This window comes from Cebus imitator, unplaced genomic scaffold, assembly GCF_001604975.1.
Source record: "Cebus imitator isolate Cc_AM_T3 unplaced genomic scaffold, Cebus_imitator-1.0 Scaffold99, whole genome shotgun sequence".
Taxonomy (NCBI): domain Eukaryota; kingdom Metazoa; phylum Chordata; class Mammalia; order Primates; family Cebidae; genus Cebus; species Cebus imitator.
Window position 1 is genome coordinate 5,694,891 of NW_016107414.1, and position 22,101 is coordinate 5,716,991.

The 22,101-nt window shown below is 44.5% G+C and overlaps 1 protein-coding gene across 2 annotated transcripts in view; it reads left to right on the forward strand.

The window, feature by feature from the left end:
- The window catches only part of SMYD1 (SET and MYND domain containing 1), a 44,171-nt gene extending 30,779 nt beyond the window's left edge, over nucleotides 1-13,392 (forward strand). For both annotated transcript variants that reach the window (XM_017536661.2, XM_017536663.2), the window contains 4 exons: nucleotides 3,453-3,545; nucleotides 6,902-7,065; nucleotides 8,405-8,573; nucleotides 10,351-13,392. In XM_017536661.2, the coding sequence (XP_017392150.1) occupies nucleotides 3,453-3,545; nucleotides 6,902-7,065; nucleotides 8,405-8,573; nucleotides 10,351-10,509 (585 nt within the window). In that variant the 3' untranslated portion in view covers nucleotides 10,510-13,392. The remainder of the gene's footprint in view (nucleotides 1-3,452; nucleotides 3,546-6,901; nucleotides 7,066-8,404; nucleotides 8,574-10,350) is intronic.
- The last annotated feature ends 8,709 nt before the right edge of the window (nucleotides 13,393-22,101 follow it).

The following is a 22,101-nucleotide window of genomic DNA, read 5'->3' on the forward strand; positions in this document are numbered from 1 at the left end:
AAAAAAAAACAAAACAAAAAAAAACAAAACAAAAAAAAATGAATGATGGGTCCAATGCAATAGGTTGTTATAAGGATTAAAGAAGACGATGTGTGTAAAAGGAGTGGCATGCAGAGTAGACACAACAAATTCTGCTTTCTCCTCTTGTCCCTTTTTGAGTTGAGTGATGCTGATAAGTTAAGATGTTGTGATCAGATGGGCAAAGAGATTTGTTCTCTGGCTATCAAAAAAAATATTCCTAGTCCCATGGGGATGGGCAATGTGGAGACAGGGCTATGTTTAGATTGGTCACCATCTTGAACTCCTGGGTAGCTGTTGCCAGTTGATGGTGAGTCTATTGAGCAGCAGAGGAAGGCTTGATGAGGGGAGGTCAGGAACCCAGGTGAGCTGGGAGAAAGAGCTGAGCCACCAGGTGTCAGAGTAGCCAGTTAAAGCAACAAAGCAGAAATGAGAGTGAAGTATTTAATCACTGATTGCAATAGTATAAGCAAGAAGCCCAAACCAAAGAAAGCGCTGACTCCTCTTGTCCATTTCCTCTGGTGAAGCTGTGCTCAGGGGGAGGATGATGGAGATCAGTAAAGGCATGGGGGCGTCTCCCGTGGCATTCTCTATTATAAGGGCACCTGTCATATTGGGTTAGGAGCCTACTCTACTTCAGTATGATCTCACCTTAACTAATTACATCTGCAGTCACCCTATTGCCAAGTAAGATCTCATGCTGAGGTAACTTCTGGGGCTAGACTTCAACATATGAATTTTGAGAGGATGCAATTTAACCCCTAACACTGTGTATGCTACCATTTGTGAATGTTAAAAGACACACACACACATAAACATGCACGCACACCCATGTGCCTGCAAGCATACTCTGTCCATACAGAGAGAAGCAGGAGGAGGGAGTTGTGTGACCAGTGATGTCTGGGGTGAAGAGATTGACAGCCACCCCTCCCAGGCAGAGACAAAGCAGTTGGGGCCCAAGGATTAATGTTTTCTATAGGAACAACCTCCTTTTCAGGGAATCAAAGGTTCTGTATTCTAGGAGGTATATATTGGATGTACGTGAGAGGCATCGGCACCGCATCATGAGCGCTACAGAAGAATTTGATACTGCATCCGCCCTCACCCTGACTTTTCAGAACCTGCGGATAACATGGCTTCTCTGTGAGCCAGCCAGCCTTCCCTCCCGGAGACTAGCCCTGAGTATTTGTTTCATAACTTGCTTCCACACTACTTAATTTTTTTTTATTAAGAGGCCAGACCCTCTTGTCTTGTTCCAAAATATAACAACCATGTGGTCATTTCTTTAGTTTTTTTGATGTTTACCTGGCAGTTTCAATAGTTCAGTAGGCTACATGTGGCCTTTAGTTCCCATCCCTTCACTTCAGACATACTGTTACCAACTGGTGATGACACACACATGTCTTCAGTATGAATGGCAGAGCTGAGATTTCTCTTGATATAAAAGATTGATGATTTCTGCTGGAATCTACCTGAATTCAAAGCAAAGGCTTTCTATTATATTTTATATCAAATTGGGTTTCTCTATGAAAATAACTCAAAATAACTCACCTATACTGAGCAGAAAAAAATTGAGTGTATATTTTAAAATGCAAATACATTTTCAGGCATTAAGAAAAGGTCATTATAATGTAGTAGGGAGAATACTGGAAGAAAAATTATGATGCCTGTGCACTAGTAATGGCTATGACTCTAAACATCTGAGCTTGGCCAAGTCTCTTCCTTCTGGGCCCCAGTTTCCTCATCTGTAAAGTGGGGAGTTGGACTAACTTATTAACCATTTCCTTAACCTGGACTATCTACAAGATCATCACAGTCATTCTCTTTTCCCTATAATGCTATATCCCAGCCTGATAAGCCTCCATCAGTACACCAGCCCAAAACTTCAATTGCCATCAGAATCTTTCCTAGTTCCTTAATATATGTATACGTAAACCTATGTAGAAATAAAAACTTTTTTTTTTTTTTTTTTGAGATGGAGTTTTGCTCTTGTTGCCTAGGCTGGAGTGCAATGGCATGATCTTGGCTCGCCGAAACCTCTACCTCCCAGGTTCAAGTGATTCTCCATCCTCAGCCTCCCAAGTAGCTGAGATTACAGGCATGTGCCACCATGTGCAGCTAATTTTTTTTTTTTTTTTTGGAGAGACGGGGTTTCTCCATGTTGGTCAGGTTGCTCTTGAACTCTGGACCTCAGGTGATCCGCCCTCGTTGGCCTCCCAAAGTGCTAAGATTACAGGTGTGAGCCACCGTGCTCAGCTGACATACCCATTGTTGATGGTCAGTGTCTTTGTTTTAATTGGTCAGTGCTTTTCCTGTATCAGTCATTAAATATTTTAGATATTATTTCTGCATGCATGCATAGGAAAATGTTCCTCAGATACTAACTGCAGTCTTTAGGTAGGTTCTAGAGATTTCTACCTTTTTCACCACACTTTTTAATATAGTTTTAATTTGCACAACTTGCATATGTCAATTTTATAGTCAAAATAAATAATAAAGTTATTTTCATTTTGGAAAAAAGTTATATAAGATTTGCTTAAGCCACAAAAAAAAAAATTCAGAAAAGTCCTTCTGATAGGAATTATCACAGCATGTAAACTTCTTGGACTTTGAGAAATTTGGCTCTTTTTCTTCAAAATTATTATGTCCTTGTGGGAACTGGTTTCTTAATTATGGCACTTCCTTGCCTCAAATATCAAAACCTAAAACCTTTTGTTGTTGTTGTTGTTGTTTTTCTTTTTCTTTTTTTTTTTTTGTAAGATCACTAGGCCACTTAGGCAAATGTAGTAACCCTAACGAGTCTAGATTTCACAGAAAACAGTTGAGATATTCTTCTGACATCCTTTTGGCCAAGACCAGGAAATACGGGCTGGATGCTAAGACATTTGGAAGGGTTTGAATAATTATTATCACAAGGACCCTCTTTAATGAACTCCAAGACAAACTGGAGTATGATTTTTGGGTCAAGTCCTTGGCCTCTGTCTTTAGCCCTGTGCTGGCTGGTATTTACATCAATGACTTGGATGAAAACAAAAACGCAAGGGCGTACCTGTGGAATATGTGGTTGACTTGAAACAAAGAGGGAGAACAGCAAATATTTTGGGCGATAGAATCCAAAATGCCAGAGAAAACACAACAGGGATTGATGTCAGGTTCTGCCCTGGGGTTCAAAGGCCCAGGAATGAGCACAGGCTGGGGTGATGGGCTGACAGCAAGGCTCTGGGACTTGGCTTGATAGAAAACGTGAGTCAGAAATGTGATGAGGGAACAGGAATAGCTTCAGGGTCTTGGGTAGCATTTACAGGAATGAGGCATTTAGAATGAGGAAGGCATTAACCTTGCACAACATTGGATGTCAAAGATGGCAACTATTCAAAGGTAGAGTGGCCTGCCTCAAGAAACCATCTCCAGCTCAACATGTCTCCCTTTCCCAGCCCTCTCAGGAAGTGGTAAAGGAGATGATACAGTTCTCCAAGGATACATTGGAAAAGATAGACAAGGCTCGTTCTGAGGGTTTGTATCATGAGGTAAGAATTCACTTGTTATAGAGGATGGGGGTATAGAGGAGGGTGGAAACGTTCTCTAGTAAGGGAGGGAAATGGGGTAAGAATGGGCTCAGGAGAGGGTGGCTACTAAGCAGGTTGTTTTTCTAGAAGACGCCCCTTGGTCGAGACCAGTCTCTTCTTTTCCCTAAACCTTTAGCATCTCCTAAGTGTGTGTTCTTAGTGACTGTTTAACCCACTGAGATTGGGTCTGAGGGGCGCAAATGCAGCCAGACACTTGTCCCTGGGGGATCTGTGATATCTAAACCTGGTATAGGAGATGGGGGAATGCAGATGGCAGTGGACATACTGGGAGTGGGCTGCTTGCTTTCCGATAATTGAATGCGTGTGCTGGCTACAGTTTTCAGTCTCTCCCAACCGTGCATTCAACCTTGGCTCTTGAAGCACCAGGGATTCTCAGCTGGCTCTACACTAGAGTCACTTCTGAAAAATTCTGATACTCAGGCCCCCACTCAGGACAATTTCACCAGAATCTCTGGCCACAGGACCCTGATATCAAGATTTTTAAAGCTTTTGGGTGATTTCAATGTGTAATCAAATCCGAGACCCACTGCCAAACACTGGGCTACAGGGCATTTGCATTGAATCAACCTGGGTGGCTTGTCGGAAATACTGATTTCCGTTTTCACTCTCTAGGATGTGACTCATTCAATCTGCAACAGAAAATAGGGACCATGAATTAGTATTTTTGTTCCCCAAGCTTGTTAAGCAACTTGAATGCTTAATGCCACTAGGGCATGTGGATGCGGGAGATTAATTTCTATTCATTTCTATTTCTATTTCCCTTCTTCCTCCCTCTTTTTTTTTTTTTTTTTTTTTTTTTTTTTTTTTCTTTTTCTTTTTTTTTTTTTTTTTTTTTTTTTTTTTTTTTTTTTTTTTTTTTTTTTTTTTTTTTTTTTTTGTTTTGTTTGACACAGAGTCTCACTCTGTTGTCCAGGATGGAGTGCAATGGTGCGATCTTGGCTCATCACAACCTCCGCCTCCTGGGTTCAAGCCATTCTCCTGCCTCAGCCTCCCGAGTAGCTGGGACTACAGGCACGTGCCACCATGTCCCGCTAATTTTTGTATTTTTAGTACAGATGGGGTTTCACTATATTGGCCAGGCTGTCTTGAACTCCTGACCTTGTGGTCCGCTCACCGTGGCCTCCCAAAGTGCTGGGATTACAGGCATGAGCGACCATGCCCGGCCCCTCCTTCTTTACTAACCCATTTATTGTACATTTCTAAGACCTTACTAGAGTGGCCAACACAAGACACTCTCCTTGCCTGGAAGGAGTTCTGTCAGGTGGGGAGACAGTCACATGAACAAAGTATTATTGTACAACATGGAAAACCTATGTCAGAGGCACAAGGCGGGAGCTGGAGTGAACAGGAGGGCCCCACTGCCTCCATTCCCCTGCTTCTCTTCTCTTCGTTTCTTCTCCTTCTCCATTCAGGCTTGGCAGGCCTAGGCGTGGCGCTGGACACTGTGCCCATGGGTTTAAGGATTGTTTTCAGAATGAATTGATTGCCAGCCATGACTTTTCCACTCCCTGCTATGCCCTCACCACCTCAGGTTGCCTCATGAACTCTGGGAAAGTCTCAGAGCAAAATTAGTTCTCACTGACTTTAAATGGAAGGAATTGTATGGCATTTCTCATATGCCATACAAGCAAAGAAAGGAGAGGAGAACCATGAACACCTAAAACCTAGAGACCTCTGGACTTTGTAGGGTAGGGCCTAAGCCTCTGTCTACACAAGAGTCAGTCTGAAAAGCCTGGGTCCAGGACGACTGAGGTCAGGCCCATCTTTTCCTCACCAGGGCCAAGGCTGCATCCTTCCAGGGACGTTTCCCAGCTTCCTGGAGCCTCCTTCTCTGCATGTCCATCTTGTACACTTCCAGTAGGACATAATTATTCAAACTCACTGACCTTAAGGACCACCCAGCAGCTTATACAAACTACACATCCAGCGTTTTTCTCTCAGATATTTGGTTTCAATTGGTCTGGGGTAGGACTTGAACATCAGTGTTTTAAAAAAGCTTTCAGATGATTCCAAAGCACAGTGAGTGGAGAATCACAGGAATGGTGGTGAAGATAGGGCTCAATGGCCTGGTCACAGTGCTTGATCTGTTGCTCACCATCTGTGTGACTGTGGCAAAGTACTTACCGTCTCTGTGCTTCAGGTTTCTCATCTGGTAAAATGGGATTATTAGTAGTACTCATCTCAATGTGCTATTATAAAATATATAAATATATTTGTATATGTATATATGTACGCATGCATGTATGTGTGTATGCATATGTGTGTGTGTGTGTATATGTATATACGCATGTACACACACATATATATTTCTCTCGGTATCTGTAGAAAATTGGTCCTAGGACCACCACAGATACTAAAATCTGCAAATGCTCAAGTCCCTTGTATAAAACAGTGTATTTTTGCATACAATGTATGTATAGCCTTCCATATACTTTAAATCATCTCTAGATTACTTATAACACCTAATACAATGTAAATGTTATGTAAATAACTGTTATACTCTATTGATTTGTTTGTATATTTTGTTGTTGTTGTATTGTTCTTTCTTTTAAAATATTTTTGGCCAGGTATGGAGGCACATGCCTGTAATCCTAGCCCTTTGGGAGGCTGAGGTGGGTGGCTTGCCTGAGCTCAGGAGTTCAAGACCAGCCTGGACAACATGGTGAAAACCCATTTCTACTAAAAATACAAAAATTAGTTGGGCGTGGTGGTGTGCACCTTTAATCCCAGCTACTCAGGAAGCCGAGGCAGGAGAGTTGCTTGAACCCTGGAGGTGGAGATTGCAGTGAGCCAAGGTTGAGCCACTGCACTTCAGCCTGGGCAATGGAGTGAGACTCTTGTCTCAAAAAAAAAAAAAAATATATATATATATATATTTTTTTTTTTTATTTTAGATATAGATCAAATATATATATATCTGATCTGCAGTGGGTTGGATCCACAGATGTGGAACTTGTGCATACACAGATCTGACTGTACATATTTATATGTTTGTGTGTTTATGTGTGTGTGTGTGTACGTATAGCTTTCATAGCTTCCTGCTGCCTACTGATTTTGGAAATTCCTTGCTGTGCTCTGTCTGCCATATCTCACACCATTACCCTTCCCAGCCTTATACCTTAGCCAATAGAACCACTTTGCAAGTCACACCCCAAAACTGTGCTTTCCCACCTCTGTCAGCAATTACTCCAATTTAAAAAAGGATGAGTGTCTGGTATCATCACGATGGTCCCGTATGTGAAGTAAGCCTGTTGTCTGGTGCAATGGTAATGGGCAGGGCCTCTGTTTCACTCTAGGTTGTAAAATTATGCCGGGAGTGCCTGCAGAAGCAGGAGCCAGTGTTTGCTGACACCAACATCTACATGCTGAGGATGCTGAGCATTGTTTCGGAGGTCCTTTCCTACCTCCAGGCCTTTGAGGAGGCCTCGGACTATGCCAGGAGGATGGTGGATGGCTATATGTAGGTGACGATCCTGGGTCTCAGACAGTGTCCTGGAAATGTGTCTATTCCGGGGATGGCAAATAGATGGTACAGTTACTGCTGCCTCCCTCCTGTACCCACGGCAGGCATCAGTAATCCATCATGGTTCTCTTTCTGACTGAGCCTTTTTATCATGGTGCTCCAGTGGTAGTGACCAAACAATCAGAGTTGGTAGTTGAGATGAAATCTATTTGCCATCCCTGGTCTTTCCCAAATTCTCCAGCTCATCTATCACTTGGGTGGCATGTTCTGCTTTTGATTTCCTTCAGGCTAACTCCAGCTTGATTTTAAGTGATTGGACTCCCCCCCCAACCACCCTGTAACCCACACAGGCAATTCTGGGAGCTTTCTTTTATTTATTTTTAAAAGAGCCATCAATTGGGGCCGGCTGTGGTGGCTCACGCCTGTAATCTCAGCACTTTGGGAGGCCGAGGTGGGTGGACCACGAGGTCAAGAGATCGAGACCATCCTGGCCAACATGGTGAACCCCATCTCTACTAAAAAATACAAATGTTAGCTGGGCGTGGTGGCTAATGCCTATAGTCCTAGCTACTCAGGAGGCTGAGGCAGGAGAATTGCTTGAACCTGGGAGGCAGAGGTTTCAGTGAGCCAAGATTGCGCCACTGCACTCCAGCCTGGCACCTGGCAACACAGCAAGACTCTGTCTCAAAAAAAAAAAAAAAAAAAAAAAAAAAAAAAGAGCCATCAATCATCTTTGCAAAAAAATTGTAAAATTCCCTTGCCTTCCATTTGCCAATGCCCTCTCTTGCTTTCTATGTCCATGTTGTTGTACAAATTTGTGTTTCTGGCCAAGTAAGTTGACACAAGTTCATTTCTTTGAGAGGATGTTAGTCATAAACAAAATGTAGATAAATGTACAACGTGCTAAGGAAGCCCTGCAAAAGCGTGCCAAGCAGGTGAAAATACCAATGCTGTCTCAAAAAGGACATTTAAATTATTTTTTTCTCCCTTGACCTTCCTACCAATTTCCAGGGAGAAGTCTGAGGTGCTCCTGAGAGCTGTGAGCTTCCTTTGCTCAAGCTCAGATAGTACAATCCTGGCCCCTTTTCCCCAGAAAGACTTGGCTGGGCAGCTCAGGCCAGAGTTTCAGCTGTCCCAGCCTCACTGTGTAGGAGGTTTGGCAACTCATTCCATGTCTCTGTGCCTCAGTTCCTCCTTGGAGGGCTACAGAAACCTCGCAGTGCTGAGGGGAGGAGCAGATGGGCTTAACTGATGAGGGCACTTTATACATCATCAAATTAAGTGCAGATATAAGGATGATTGGTGTGATGTGTGATTATTTGCTACGCTCCTGCAGGAAGCTCTACCACCCCAACAATGCCCAACTGGGCATGGCCGTGATGCGGGCAGGGCTGACCAACTGGCATGCTGGTAACATTGAGGTGGGGCACGGGATGATCTGCAAAGCCTATGCCATTCTCCTGGTGACACATGGACCCTCCCACCCCATCACCAAGGACTTAGAGGCAAGTAGTATCTTGGGGCTGGTGTTCCCTCCCTGAGCTTTCTGAGGATGACAGTGTGAGTTCAGGGGGAGTCTGCTTTAGAAAAGTCTGCATATTGCCAGCTAGACAGAAGGGAACTGAGAAAGGCTTTAGCCCACTACCTTGTGTGTTAGACCGCTTGTGTTGCCATAAGGGAATACCTGAGACTGGGTAATTTATAAAGAAAAGAGGCTTATTTTGGCTTATGGTTCTGCAGACTGTATAGGAAGTGTGGCGCTGGCATCTGCTTCTAGTGAGGGCCCCGGGAAACTTCTAATCATGGTGAGGGGCAAAGGAGGCCAATGTGTCATATGAAGAGAGAGGGAGCAAGAGAGAGGCAGAGGGGCCAGGCCATTTAAAACAAGAAGATCTGGATTAAACTCAGGGTGAGAACTCACTCCTACCAAGTGGATTGCACTAAGCCATTCATGAGAGATTTGCTCCCATGACTCAAGCATGTCCACCAGGCCACCTCCAACACTGGGGATCATATTTCAGTGTGAGATTTGGAAGGGACAAATATCCAAACCATATCACCTTGCTTCTCACATGAGGAAATTGAGGCCCAGGAAGGAGGGTAATCTGTCCATAGTCACATGATGAGTTAATGGCAAAGCTGAGACTTGAAGCCCGAGTCTGTTGAATCGTAACACCCCAAGCCTGGGCTGAGGAAGTGTAAACAACGGTGTGTATGTGTGTGCACGCATGCGTGTGCAACCATGTATATTAGAAAGTATTCTGTGTAACATGGAGTGGAGTTTGGGATCACAGGCTCTGGAATCAGACCTCCAGTGTTGAGTTCCAGCTTCACCGCTTTCCGGTTGTATGATTTTGCAACTATTGAATGTATGGGCCTCAGTCTCCTCATCAGTAAAATAGGGGGAAAGGGTAGGGTTGTGATGAGTGTTCATGAGTTACTGCGTGAAATGCACTTAGTGCCTAGAAAATGGTGTTGCTGGTGTCCTTGGTGCTTTGAAGGGCTGCTTTATTTGAGAGTGACAGGGCTGTCCTCAGACAGTTCAGTCTATGGAAAGTGGACAGACTTTGTAAAATGTAGGGTGACTATGACATTTAGGACTGGTGTGGTCTCAGATAGGGATGTCCTTTTTCTATTCAGATTCTAGGTTTCCTCATTTATAAAATGGAAATAATATAGTAGCCCCTCAAAATTGGCAGGAGGACCAAGGGAGGGGCAGAAAAGTGGGGTAACTAGCTTTATTTCTAGGGTATCGAGCCTGTCAAAGGCAGAGCCTTTGTCAATCTTATTCATGCTGTGTCCTCAGCCTCTTGAGAAATATTTCTTGAGTGGACATGTGGGAGAATGAGGGCTCTTCTGTGTGTCACACACTGTAATCTTCCCAACCCACTATAAGGTATGAAGCAACAAAATGGGTGAGAAAACTGGTAGCTGACGTGGTTACGCCACTTGCCTGAGGTCCCACATTAGTACCTGCAGGGGCCACGGTTCAAATCCAGGTCCCCACTGGGAAGTTCCTGAGAACAAACATTGTTTTCTGAGAATGGTTCCTCCAGCCACTCTCCCAGGGTTCTGACTCCCTCTTCTTGACAAAGTGGGCCCACTGCCAGGACATTGGGCCCTTGATGAATGAGAGAGAGAGAGAGAGAGAGAGAGAGAGTGTGTTCTGAGGGGGTAGAGTTGAATCTCTGTGGCTGGAAGTCATTTACCCCAAGGTATGTCAGAGACCAGCATGTCCTAGGGGCTTACCATCACTGTTAATGGTATATTTGTGTCCCACAGGCCATGAGGGTGCAGACAGAGATGGAGCTACGCATGTTCCGCCAGAACGAATTCATGTACTACAAGATGCGCGAGGCTGCCCTGAACAACCAGCCCATGCACGTCATGGCGGAGCCCAGCAATGAGCCAGCCCCGGCTCTGTTCCACAAGAAGCAATGAGGACTGCCAAGTGGAGGAGAGGCAATGTGGCTGGGGAGCTAGGGAGAGACTCTGGAGGTGGTGGGTCTCTGGGAAGATCCCTGATGCGGAAGTTGAGGTAATGCTTAGCCCTGTTTCTGTGGGAATTTATTGCCCTGTGTTTCCCAGCGCCATTTTGGCTCAATTCAAGCCAATTCAATTGAAGTTAACTTTATCCCAGCCCAAACCAACTCCTCCTACAAATATTATTGTATGATAGGCCCTAGAACCCAATAAAAGAGCTCCAAATGTCGTTGGGTGGGGAAGCAAAATGTAGAGAAACATTTAAAGCATGCTATAATAATAAATGCAATTGTAAACTATATGGAGGAGGGTGCAGGGGGGGGAATGTGTCTGGTGTGTGTTGTGTGTGTACAGTGGGGATATTACAGAGAGGATGGCATCTAAGTTGAGGGTGGCAGGTGCCTAGAGTCTCAGATGAGCCTGGAGTCTCATCTGTGTAGGTGTCTCTGGGGCTGCTGGTCTCACCTGCTGTCTGCAACAGACACAATTGGCTGAGGAGGATATGTGATGCTGTTTCCTTAGGTTGGTGTGGAGTTATGAAGAAGGGGCTGTGTTAGGGCTACTTAGGCTCTACTCAGAGACCTGAAACCACTTCAGAATGGTGCATATGCAGGAAATGTTGACTGGGTGCCTTGCCCAAACCGTTTGATATCTTAAAGTCTGGGAAAAAAAAAAGTCTGGGTTCTAACTAGGCTCTAGAAATATTTCTAGAACACACAGAGAGGGAATTATTCCTTCCATCACCACCCTCATCACCAAGCCTTGTTGTTCCCTGTGATTTTAGATAATGTCTGATATTTTCCTGGCTATTTGCCTAGTAGGATTTAAAAAATATTTTCAGAATGAAGAAAAGAGAGAAACTTGGAAACACACATATCTATTGAGCCTGGGCCCTGCAAAATTGGCCCTTGGGGGCTTTGGTTACATGAGCTTGGGTGGTCTTTACCAGCTTAGACTTTCTCATGGCCCCACATGAAGCTCCATTCTCAATACTGAAAAATTATTACTTCCCTTGCTGAACTTCTTTTTCTGTGATGCCCTGGGGGCTTCTGCTCTTCTCACCAGAAAGAGCATTTGAATATGGATTATTGTACACCTGGGTTAGACTCTCTTCAGAGGTGTGGCCAATTTATTCTGATCTCCTGAAGGCTGTTGTGATTTCCATCTGAGAAATGAGGATCTTGAGAATAGACCAATCCCAAGATTAGCCTGTTATCCTGTTATCTTCCGAGACCCCAAATTTCTCATCAATGTTTTGGGAGATCCTGGAACAGAGCCCTTCAGTTGGCAGTGTCACCAAGACTTCTATACAACCCAGGGCTACCACTGACCTCAGAGCTCTCCCTCACATCCTGAAGTCAATTAATCCCACCCAGTCTTATGTTTGTTATCTCTGCCTAAATGTTGGCATCTCCATCTACACTCTCTCATCCACATGATGATCCACTATGTCCCTCTGAACACTGCCCAGTGGTTGAAAGCTCTGCAAATGGGCCACATTTTTGCAAAATACTTGTGTCTGACATTTAGGTCTTCTTTGAAGACTTTCCTTTCTAGAAGGTTTTACAAGAAGACTGATAGTCTTTCAAGCTCCCACACCACAGGCTTAGGGACGGCACTGATATTCTCCCAGGAATCTAAGTGGTATGTTCAGATTATCACTCTTCTACCTTCATATAAAACTTCTCCCCCAAACCTTTTCCCCTTCTTTATCATTGTCATCTGCTGAGCCACTGGTCATTTCCCCATATTCATGGTCTTTTTTTTTCCATCCTGTCTTTCTAATATTTGTTGTCTTTAACAAACTGAGCCCTGTGTCTGTGCTCCTCCTTCCCTCTCAGAGCATTGGAACGTCAGTCCTTCTCCCTGCCGCAAGGTCCTCTGGACTCTTTCCCCTCCTTCGACACCCAGACTTTGTTCCAGCTATTATTGGTTCTGCATCCTGGATCCTTGACATTTCTCACCTCACTGGCCTTCTCAGGTGCAGTCAATAAAAATGCTGAGAACTCTTGGATTGTAATCTTCACGACTAAGTTTTTTTAGTTGTATAGTTATTATCTGCCTTTCTTCATTTTGCATTTCTTCTTGAATCCATTGCAGGTTGACTTCAACTCCCACTCCTCCACTAAAAGGGCTCTTAAGCAAGATCAAACCTAGTGGGTACTTTTTAGTTCCTATGTGATTTGGCCTTTCCGTGTTAGTCAACACTCCCAGCCCTTGATTTCAGTGACCCACTTCCTTGTGATGATCTTCTGATGTGGTTTCTCAGCTTCCTTCACTGGTCCTTTTTCTTTCCCTGCCCCTGATATATTGACATTTCCTGGAGTTGGTTTTGTCCTTGATTCATTCTCATCTCATTCTACACACACTCCTTGCATGAACTCAGGCAGGCCCTTCATTTAATGACCATCTTAAGGCTGATGATTCTCAAATCTGTATTCCCTGAAGTTGCATTTGAACTCCAGCCCCACTCATCCTCTCAGATGTTCTTGCAGGCCCAACAAACTCGTCATGTCCAAAGTGAAACTTTTTCTCTTTTCTCTCTCCTCTCCCTCAATCTGTTCTTCCTTAGAACACCACCCAAGAACTTCACCTCTTCCATCAGATTGTGAGCTCCTGGAGGGCAGGAGCTGTGTCTCTTTATTCATTTTCCTGTCCCCAGAACCTTGCATAGGTCCTGGAACATGGCAGGTGCTCAGTAAATGTCTGTTGAATGAATGAATGAACAAATGAATGAAGTTGCTTACTTAAGAGCAAAAGAACCATGAAACTGTATTTGGAGTTTTTATGTTATAGCAGTCCGCAAATCCTATTAAACACTTTGTGTTTCCAAGCAAATAAGTGTGGCTTCTTTCTTTCTGGCAATCTTTTTAGAGCAGCACTGTCTTTTTTCTTTTTTTTCTCATATCCGAGAACTTTATTGGACACAGCTCCGTGCAGGGCCAAGGGCCTGAGGGTGAGGGTGGCTCCATCCAGGAAGTCTCAGCAACAGGAACCCACAAGTCGACACTCTAGCTAAGGTTATAGATAGCTGGGGGATGAGGGCTGCTCCGCAGATGCAAGAACAGGTCAGATCTTTATAAACTAATATCCAGTTAAGAGAAATGACAACTCTACATCATCCGCATACACAGAGCACTCTAGGGGGTGGGGCACCGGGGGCCTGGAGGAGCAATGAGTGGGCCCAGATGTCCACGGCACAGGGCGGGCAGGGGCAAGGTGGGGGCAACAGACGATGGGCACTAGGACACTGGGCATGTACAAGACCAACTACTGGGGGCAGTGGCCCCATGCATGTGTGTCAGGCTGTTCATTCTGGAATGAGGAGGGATGGTCTTTACATAATATTCTGTGGCTGGTGGGTTTGGAGAGGAGCTACTTTGTGGAGAGGATGAGGGCGATGATGAGACCATAGAGGCCGAGCACCTTGGCGAAGATGAGGATCAGGATCATGCCCACGAATAGTTGGGGCTGCTGAGCGATGCCCCACACACCGGCATCCCCCATAATGCCGATGGCAAAGCCAGCTGCCAAGCCAGAGCAGCACTGTCTGATGAAATTTTCTGTGATGATGGAAAAGTATTATATCTGTGCTGTCCAATATATTACAGTAGTCACTAGCAACTTGTGACTATTGAGCACTGGAGTATGGATGCAGAACAGAATTTTAAATGTTATTTAATTTCAATTAATTTATTCTTAGCCAGTAGAGCTAGTGGCTACCATATTAGATTGTGCAATTTTGGAGAAATACTTTAGTGCCGTTTCTAAGGACATGGACACTAAGAAAAACCATCTCAGTTTGTCTTTATGCTGCATTTGCCCACAGTGGAGTCGATGATAACATTGACCTTGGAGTCAGAATTTTCCAGACTTTCCTAATCTTATCTGTGTGACCTTGGACTTTCCTAATCTTATCTGTGTGACCTTGGACTAGTTATTTTACCCATGCCTCAGTTTCCTGACTTCTACCTACTGCCTAAGTTTGCTGTGAGGACTAATTTTTTAAAGAGGAAAGCCCTAAGAACCCAACCCATCATAAGTGCTTAGTGACTGTTACTAGTTATTATTACACTTTGAGCATTCCACCCTTGCTTCTCCTGGGGTGTCCCTTCTCCCAGTTAGAAGGTGTAGGTGAAGGGTAGAAGCAACAGCAGTGTGATGGAACTAGCTTTTATCGGCTTGGGAGAGCCGGCAGGTCACATCTCTTTCCAACTCCGCATTCATCAACATCACACTGATAACTTAAAATTGGCCATGGTGGGAATATTTACACCACAGTAATGGCCTAACTTTAGAACACATTAATTTGCAGTGTTGTCAACCTGTAAAGGAGCTTCACTACATGGGAGTAGCAAAATAGATAATAACCTGAAACCTCTATTCCTTAGGACTATGCCAAACAAGTCTAAGACCTCTGATTACCCTGTAGGTGAAGCCGTCCGCCCACTGCACCATCAATGTATTGACAAACACATGTATTAAAGGGCAGACACAGCCATTGCTTGGGTGAGTCACAGGGTGTACTTCTCCAAAGGATACCGAAGGGAATAATATAGCTGGGGGCACATAGCAGAGAGAATAGCAACATTTCTTCTTATAATTTTTTTTGAGACAGGGTATCCCTTTGTCATCTAGGCTGGAGTGCAGTGGAATGATCTTGGCTCACTGTAGCCTTGACCTCCTAGGTTCAAGTGATTCTCCCACTTCAGCCTCCCAAGCAGCTGGGACCACAAGGTGTGTACCACCACGCCTTGTGGTCCCAGCTCTCAACACCTTCAGCCCGCCTGGGTGGGAATCTCCCTACTGAGCTGGTTTTCAGTAAAGGACTACAGTTTGAAGCAGCAGATATAATTCCAGATACGTGGTTTGTGTCCTTCAGTGGCACTTACATTTGGCCTTGGCGGACACTTTCTAGCTCTTTCTCTAGGGACACTACTCTGCACCATGAGGCCCTGAGGAGGCGGTTCAGGACAGGCTGGTGCAGGATGGAACCTGACCTGTCACAGCACAGCATTTCCTGACACACAGTGATGGCTGATGAGTCAATGGAGTGCTGGTAGATATTTAAAAACAATGTGAAAAAGAAGCCCTGATTGCTAGCAGTTGCTGATTTCCCTGGTGTAAATATTCCCGGGCAGGCCCATGTCAAATACCAAGCTGTATACGGAATCAGGACCTGGGACTAGGTGGCTCCAGGCATACTGCTTATGACCCAAGCCAGTCAATTGGACCCTTGTTGGGCAACCCTTTCCCTTCTGAACTGGAGAAGGAGTCCTTGCTGTTCTCTAGGAATACAAGCTCTCAGTTTGTGACCCTAGAGGTGCTGACAAGCATACTCTCTGCCATGTGGAGAGGCCCAGGAGACCATAGCTTGTATTGAGGGAGAAATATTGCATTGTTATTCAGCTTTGGATTCACCTGTCCTTTCTAGTTCTATGAGCTAGTGAACCATGTTACCCCTGCCCCATTTTTATTTTTGGCCTAACCCATTTGGGTGAGTTTCTTTCACTTGCACCTAAGTTCCCATTGTGCTAGTTCTTCTCCATTTCTCCCACAGGCCTTCCCCACTCACCTCTGCCCGGCTTTGCGTCAGGCAGGCTGACTTCTTTCTCATTTAACCAGTAAGAAGCAGGAGACCGGAATGCAGAAGGACACTCGCTATAACTGCCCAGCCAGGGGCTCAGCTCCCATTGAGTGGCCCTTCTACGGCTCTGGGTCTCCCTGGGCTCCAGTAACGCTGCCCCCTCAGTTGACTCTTCAGGTCTACAGGTGGTGGTGGCTTCCTGCAGTTACTGGATGGGGGCCTCACCTACTTTATGGGTTCCCTTTAACCACATCTTTGTAAATAGCCCTTTTGTTAGCGGTGGCAAACCCGAATGGGTCCGCAGCAGCGTGGAAAACATTCGTCTGCGGGGGATAGGGCAGAGTGAAAGCCTAAGGCAAGTTTTAGAGCAGGAACGAAAGGCAAAGTACACTAGGAAGATGGTCAGGCGGGGGACTTGAGAGATTCAAGTGCCCTGTTTGACATTTGATCTGGGGTTTTATATGTTGGCATGCTCCTCGGGTTTTGTGTCTCTCCGGCCTTTTTCCTTGGGGCAGGCTGTCCGTCTGTGCAGGGGACTGCCAGCACTTGGGCAGGGCTGCATGCGCAGTGTGTTACTGGGGTTGCGCACATGCTCATTTGAGGTGTTTTTTTTCTTACTAGTTGACTGTCCCTAGAGGAAGGTCATGTATCAGTTAAACTCCACCATTTTGCCTCTTAATGCGCATGCTTGAACTCACTTGCCCAACTCGGAGCTCTTATTGGGAAGCTGCTGATCACTAACTTCAGGAGTTCTCTATCAGTTGGGAGGCTGCCTTTTCCTGGCGCTGGCTGTGAGTAATTATTACTTTATAGATACAGCTGAACAACTACCTGACCGTCACCTGACTCTTGCCTGACCTTCCTTGGTGGAGGTGCCATCTCCTGCCCTGCCTAGCTACCTACTCTAACACTTTCATTAAATTCTCACAATGTGCCTTATTTTCTGCTGATACAGCTTGACTGATACATCTTGCTAATGCACATCCCATGTCTAGGAACTAGATCTCATCGATTCTAATTCCTAAATATGCTTAAACCTTTTGCTACGTTCCGTCCTCATGGGCACTGCCCTAGTTCAGGCACCCAACATCCCTTGTTGGGACCATTGCCACAGCCTCTGAATTGTCTCTCTCTATTCAGCTTTGGTTTTTTTCATTGGTCCTTGCCACTGTGGCCAGAAAAATGTGTGTGTGTGTGTGTGTGTGTGTGTCTGTGTGTGTGTGTTTTACAATGCTTTTAGTATCATTAGTATCATGTTACTCTTAGAGCTTAAAACCCCTCAATGACTCTCTACTGTTTTCAGAATCAAATTCAAACTCCTTGCTAGAGTCAAAGGATTCTCATGGTAGAGATTCTGTTCCTTCTCTGCCTCTTCTGCTAAGCCCCATTTATACCACATCTCCCTGTGAAACAAATACCCTTGAATGCTTTCATACCTCCTCTGAGATGTTTTTCTAGGTACCACCCCTACCCCGGTCTGTAGCAGGGGCTGGAGCTAGTACCTGCCTTCATCACAGTGGGATGACACTGTTACACTTATGGTCCCACTGACAGTGAGTCTCCTGGGGAATCACTGTATCCTCAGGGCTTAGCACTGCCCTGTCCTGCTTTGGCTAAATAAGGCTAGGTTATGTGGAGAAGATGCATTTAATTTCAAGTTTCCTTGTTTTTCTAGTAAGAAATGCTACAAAATCATGGGATGGTAAACATGCCTCTAGGTATACAGAAAAAGTGCTCTAAAGATAGAGTATGGACTAAGTTAGGCAGCACCCTGCCCCCTCCCCTGCCCACCAATCACTGTATATACTCTAATGGCAGTCAGTTAAAAAAAAAAAATTTAAAAAAGGAAGTCTACTTTTGTGTGGATATGGACATCCATTCTGGCTGTTTGCAAATCAATGGCTGTCACTGGGAAACAGCACTCTCTGTTGGTGGGATGCCCACAGGACAGGCAGAGAGGAGGAATGGAGAGGCCCAAAGTGTGGGAGGGGTCAAAGTAAAAATAACCCACACCATAAACAGCTGTTTATTCCATTTATTTAAGCAGGCTTCCCGCCCAAAGTTCTCTGGCACCTGGACAAAATCTAAATTAAACATCCAAAATTAATTCTCCTTTTCAGGAAAAAACACAAACAATTCCCTCAAAAACCCAGAGTTGTTCTCAGAGGAAGAATCCATTTAGGGGGAGATTGGGAATTTTGTCAGATCCCTGGAAGCTTTGCTGAGAAGACCTTGTCTGCACTACTTTCTCCTCCTGTGGCTCCAGAGTCAAAGCACCTCAGTGCCACTGTCCCTCGGCTTGGTGGGCCAGAGCAAACCTCTTTTCCTCCCTAAGCCTCTGCACTGCTCTCAGAGGTTCACTCCTCTGGGCACAACAGAGTTTCTGCTAACGGTCCCAATATTAAACCCAGCTGACACTCCCTGAGGAATCTGAGAATGGAAATAATGATATATTTTACTTGGATGGCATTTGGCTTGCATCAGTTCATGGGCTCCTCTTGAAAGCCATGAAGGAAGGGATTGTCTTGCCCATTTTACAGGAGAGAAAGCTGAGGTCCACAATTACAGATTAGTTAGCTAGAACCATGTCCTCATGCCCAATATTTTAACTTTGTCATCTGCCTTAAAAAATTTCTTGCTCATTAAAAATAATAGTTTCACAAAATGCGTTCTTTGCAGAAGATTCAAACAATATAAATAATGCTCCCACCAGTTCTGTTCCCAGAGGTAATGGCTATTATCTGGTGTTCTGGATAATGGAGTCCAACCATTAGATTTTTTTCTATACATTCACATACATAGATATATACACATAATTTTGTTTCATGTTTTAACAACATTTACATGAATGATAGTATACTGTCAATATTATTTCTAAAACTTACTTTTTAAAAGAAGTGCTTTGTCTTGGAGATATTTCTATGTTAGTACATACAGATCTACTTCATTCATTTACTCGACTGATTCTTTCAGAGTATGGCTATACCACAGTTGATCAAACCCTTTTTTTACTGATGAGCATTTGTTTCCGGTTTTTGGCAACTGCATCCTTTATACGCTTCTTGTGCATGGGCGTAAACTCTTCCTTAGGGAGACACGACAGTGGCTTCACTAGGTGTTAGGGACTTCACACTGAAAATACTAATGGATATTTTCAAAGGTGTTCCATATGGGGCTCATCACTTTATATCTTTACTACCAAAGGCAAAGCTCATCACATCCTTATAAACCCCTGGTATTATCAACCTTTTTACTAGTTTGATTTTTTAAATGGTATCTCATCTTGCATCCCTCCTTCCTGGTTACTACATGACTAAATATATTTTATATTGTGAGATGCCTATTAATGTCCTTAACCCACCTTTCCATTGACTTGTTGGTTTTCTTATTGATTTGGGGGATATTTTTATATACTGTCTATTTACCTTTGTTGTGTATGCCACACTTTTTTTTTTGAAACTGTGTTTATGGTGCCTTTTTTCACATAAAACTTTAAAATTTTGAGGAAGACAAATTTATTAATCTTTTCCTAGATGTTTTTTGTATAAAAACTCTGGTATAAAAAAGTATTCTATAGTTGGAAGCTATCTACAGTCATATTTATCTCTAACATTTCATATTTATTGATTTAGCTATTTATTTATTATTTTTGACATGGGATCTCGATCTGTCCCCTAGGCTGGAGTGCAGTGGTGCCATCTCTGCTCATTGCAACCTCCACCTCCTGGGTTCAAGCAATTTTTCTGCCTCAGCCTCCCAAGTAGCTGGGATTACAGGCTTCTGCCACCATGCCTGGCTAATTGTTTGTATTTTTTCGTAGAGACAGGGTTTCACTATGGTTGGTAAGGCTTGTCTCAAATTCCTGACCTCAAGTGATCCACCTGCCTTGGCTTCCCAAAGTGCTGGGATTACAGGCAGGAGCCACTGCGCCTGGCCTATTTAGCTTTTTAGTTCATCTGGAGTTTATTTTTGTGAATGGCATATCATAGTGTGCTGTTGTTTTTTTGCTCCCTGGAACTCCCGACTCTGACTTCTTGCTGAAGTAATACCATTCTCTAAAGGCATACTGAAACTCTTTCCTTCAGTCTGCCTTAGTTCTTCAAATAATGGATCTGTTTTTTCCCCAAGGCTCCACTCCAGGTGAGAGAAGGAAAGCAAATCTCTGGAGAAAATAATAGTGCAAGGCAGGAGGAGCTGCATTCTAAAGACTGGTCCAGGTAAAATGGCAGAAAGAGGGAAAGAGTACTTTCAGCTGAGCAATTTGGGAAGACATCTTGAAGCAAGTGATGCTTGAATTGTGAGGAAAATGGGAGGTTGTTTAGTTTGATTAGGATGTATATTACAGGCTGAAAGAGGTTGGACAGGCTATGGTTGCAGGGGTCGGCATCCTACGGTTCACAGGCCAAAGCTGGCTGCCATCTGTTTCCATACAAGGTACAAACTAATAATGGTTTCCACGTGTTTAAATGGTGGGAAAAATTAAGAGTAATAGTTTATAACGTACAAATGATACGAAATTCCCGTTTCAGTGCTGGTAGAGTTTTGTTGGAACATGGTCACACCATTTGGCTGTGGCTGCTTTTGCACTGCAATGGCAGAATTAAGTACTTGTGACAGAGACCAAATGGCCTGCAGAGGTGAGAAAATTTATTCTCTAGATCTTTACAGAAGAAGTTTGCTGACCCATGATATAGGGACTTGGATGCCAGGTTTAGGAGTGTGACTCCTGCGTGCTGCGCAGTGAGGCAGGAAGCATTATGATTGGTGGCTTGTTTGTTTAAGGAAGACGACACTGCTGTGGGCTGGAGATTTGCAGGTGAGAGCGGGGCAGGGAGGTGCTACAGGTGGTCTGGGAAACAATCCAAGTAACAAATAATAGTTTCAACTCTAGAGTGGAAAGAAAAGAGGGGGAATGTGAACAATTCATTCATTCATCAAGGCTTACTGCAGTCTGCACATAGTTCTGGGTGCCGAAAGGTCTTATGAAGGTAGAAATGGTAGCTCTGAGGGGTATGGATACTGTATTAGTTTGCTAGGACTGCCATTGTATCACAAACTGGGAGACTTAAACAACAGAAACATATTTTCTCACAATTCTGGAGGCCATTAACCGAAGATCAAGGTGACGGCAGGGCCATGCCCCCTCTGAAGGAGTTAGGGAAGGATCTGGTCCAGGACCCTCTCTCAGCTTCGGACAGTTCCTTGATTTGTGGCAGCATAGCTCTAGTCTTCATGTGGACACTCCCCATGCACGTCTCTGTGTCCAAATGTCCCACTTTTATAAGGACACCAGACATAGTGGATTAGAGCTCATCCTACTCCAGTATGACATCGTAACTAATTATATTTGCAATGACCTTATTTCCAAATGAGGTCACATTCTGAGATACTGGGGGCTAGGACTTCAACATATAAATTTTGGGCGAATGCAATTCAACCCCTAACAAGTACCTAACAGTTTGGCATAAAGTAGTGTTGAGGGGACTCCTCTCCTTCCCCTACCCTCTGCCCCTGCCCATAGCATAGAGAGAACTTCCACTGAGCCTCCTCTGTCCCCTTCTGGCTCCTCTCACTAAGCCCCTTGCTCAGCCTCCCATAGGAGGAAAAGTTTATTTGGTGAGTCAATGCTGACCTTTCTGCACCTGTCTGCTAGTGGGCTGTGCTTGTGGGTATAGCTCTCCTTTTCTGCCCAGTCTTCCTGCTCCCTGTCCCCACAGAGAGACACCCTCAAGGCCAGCCCACGGCACATCCTCTGGCTCCAGCTCCTTGCCTGTGTGTCTGATGGGGAAAGGGCATTCCAGTGCCTTCCTGCAGACCTAGCCACACCTGGCTGTCCTGGCAGGGACACGTGAGTGGGCAGCGTGGGTTTTGTGTTCAGGGAATTACTCTTCGGACCTGACCTGGGAGTGTGGATCATGTGGATTATCAACATTTATTAAAGAAAATATGGTTAGGAGAATGTG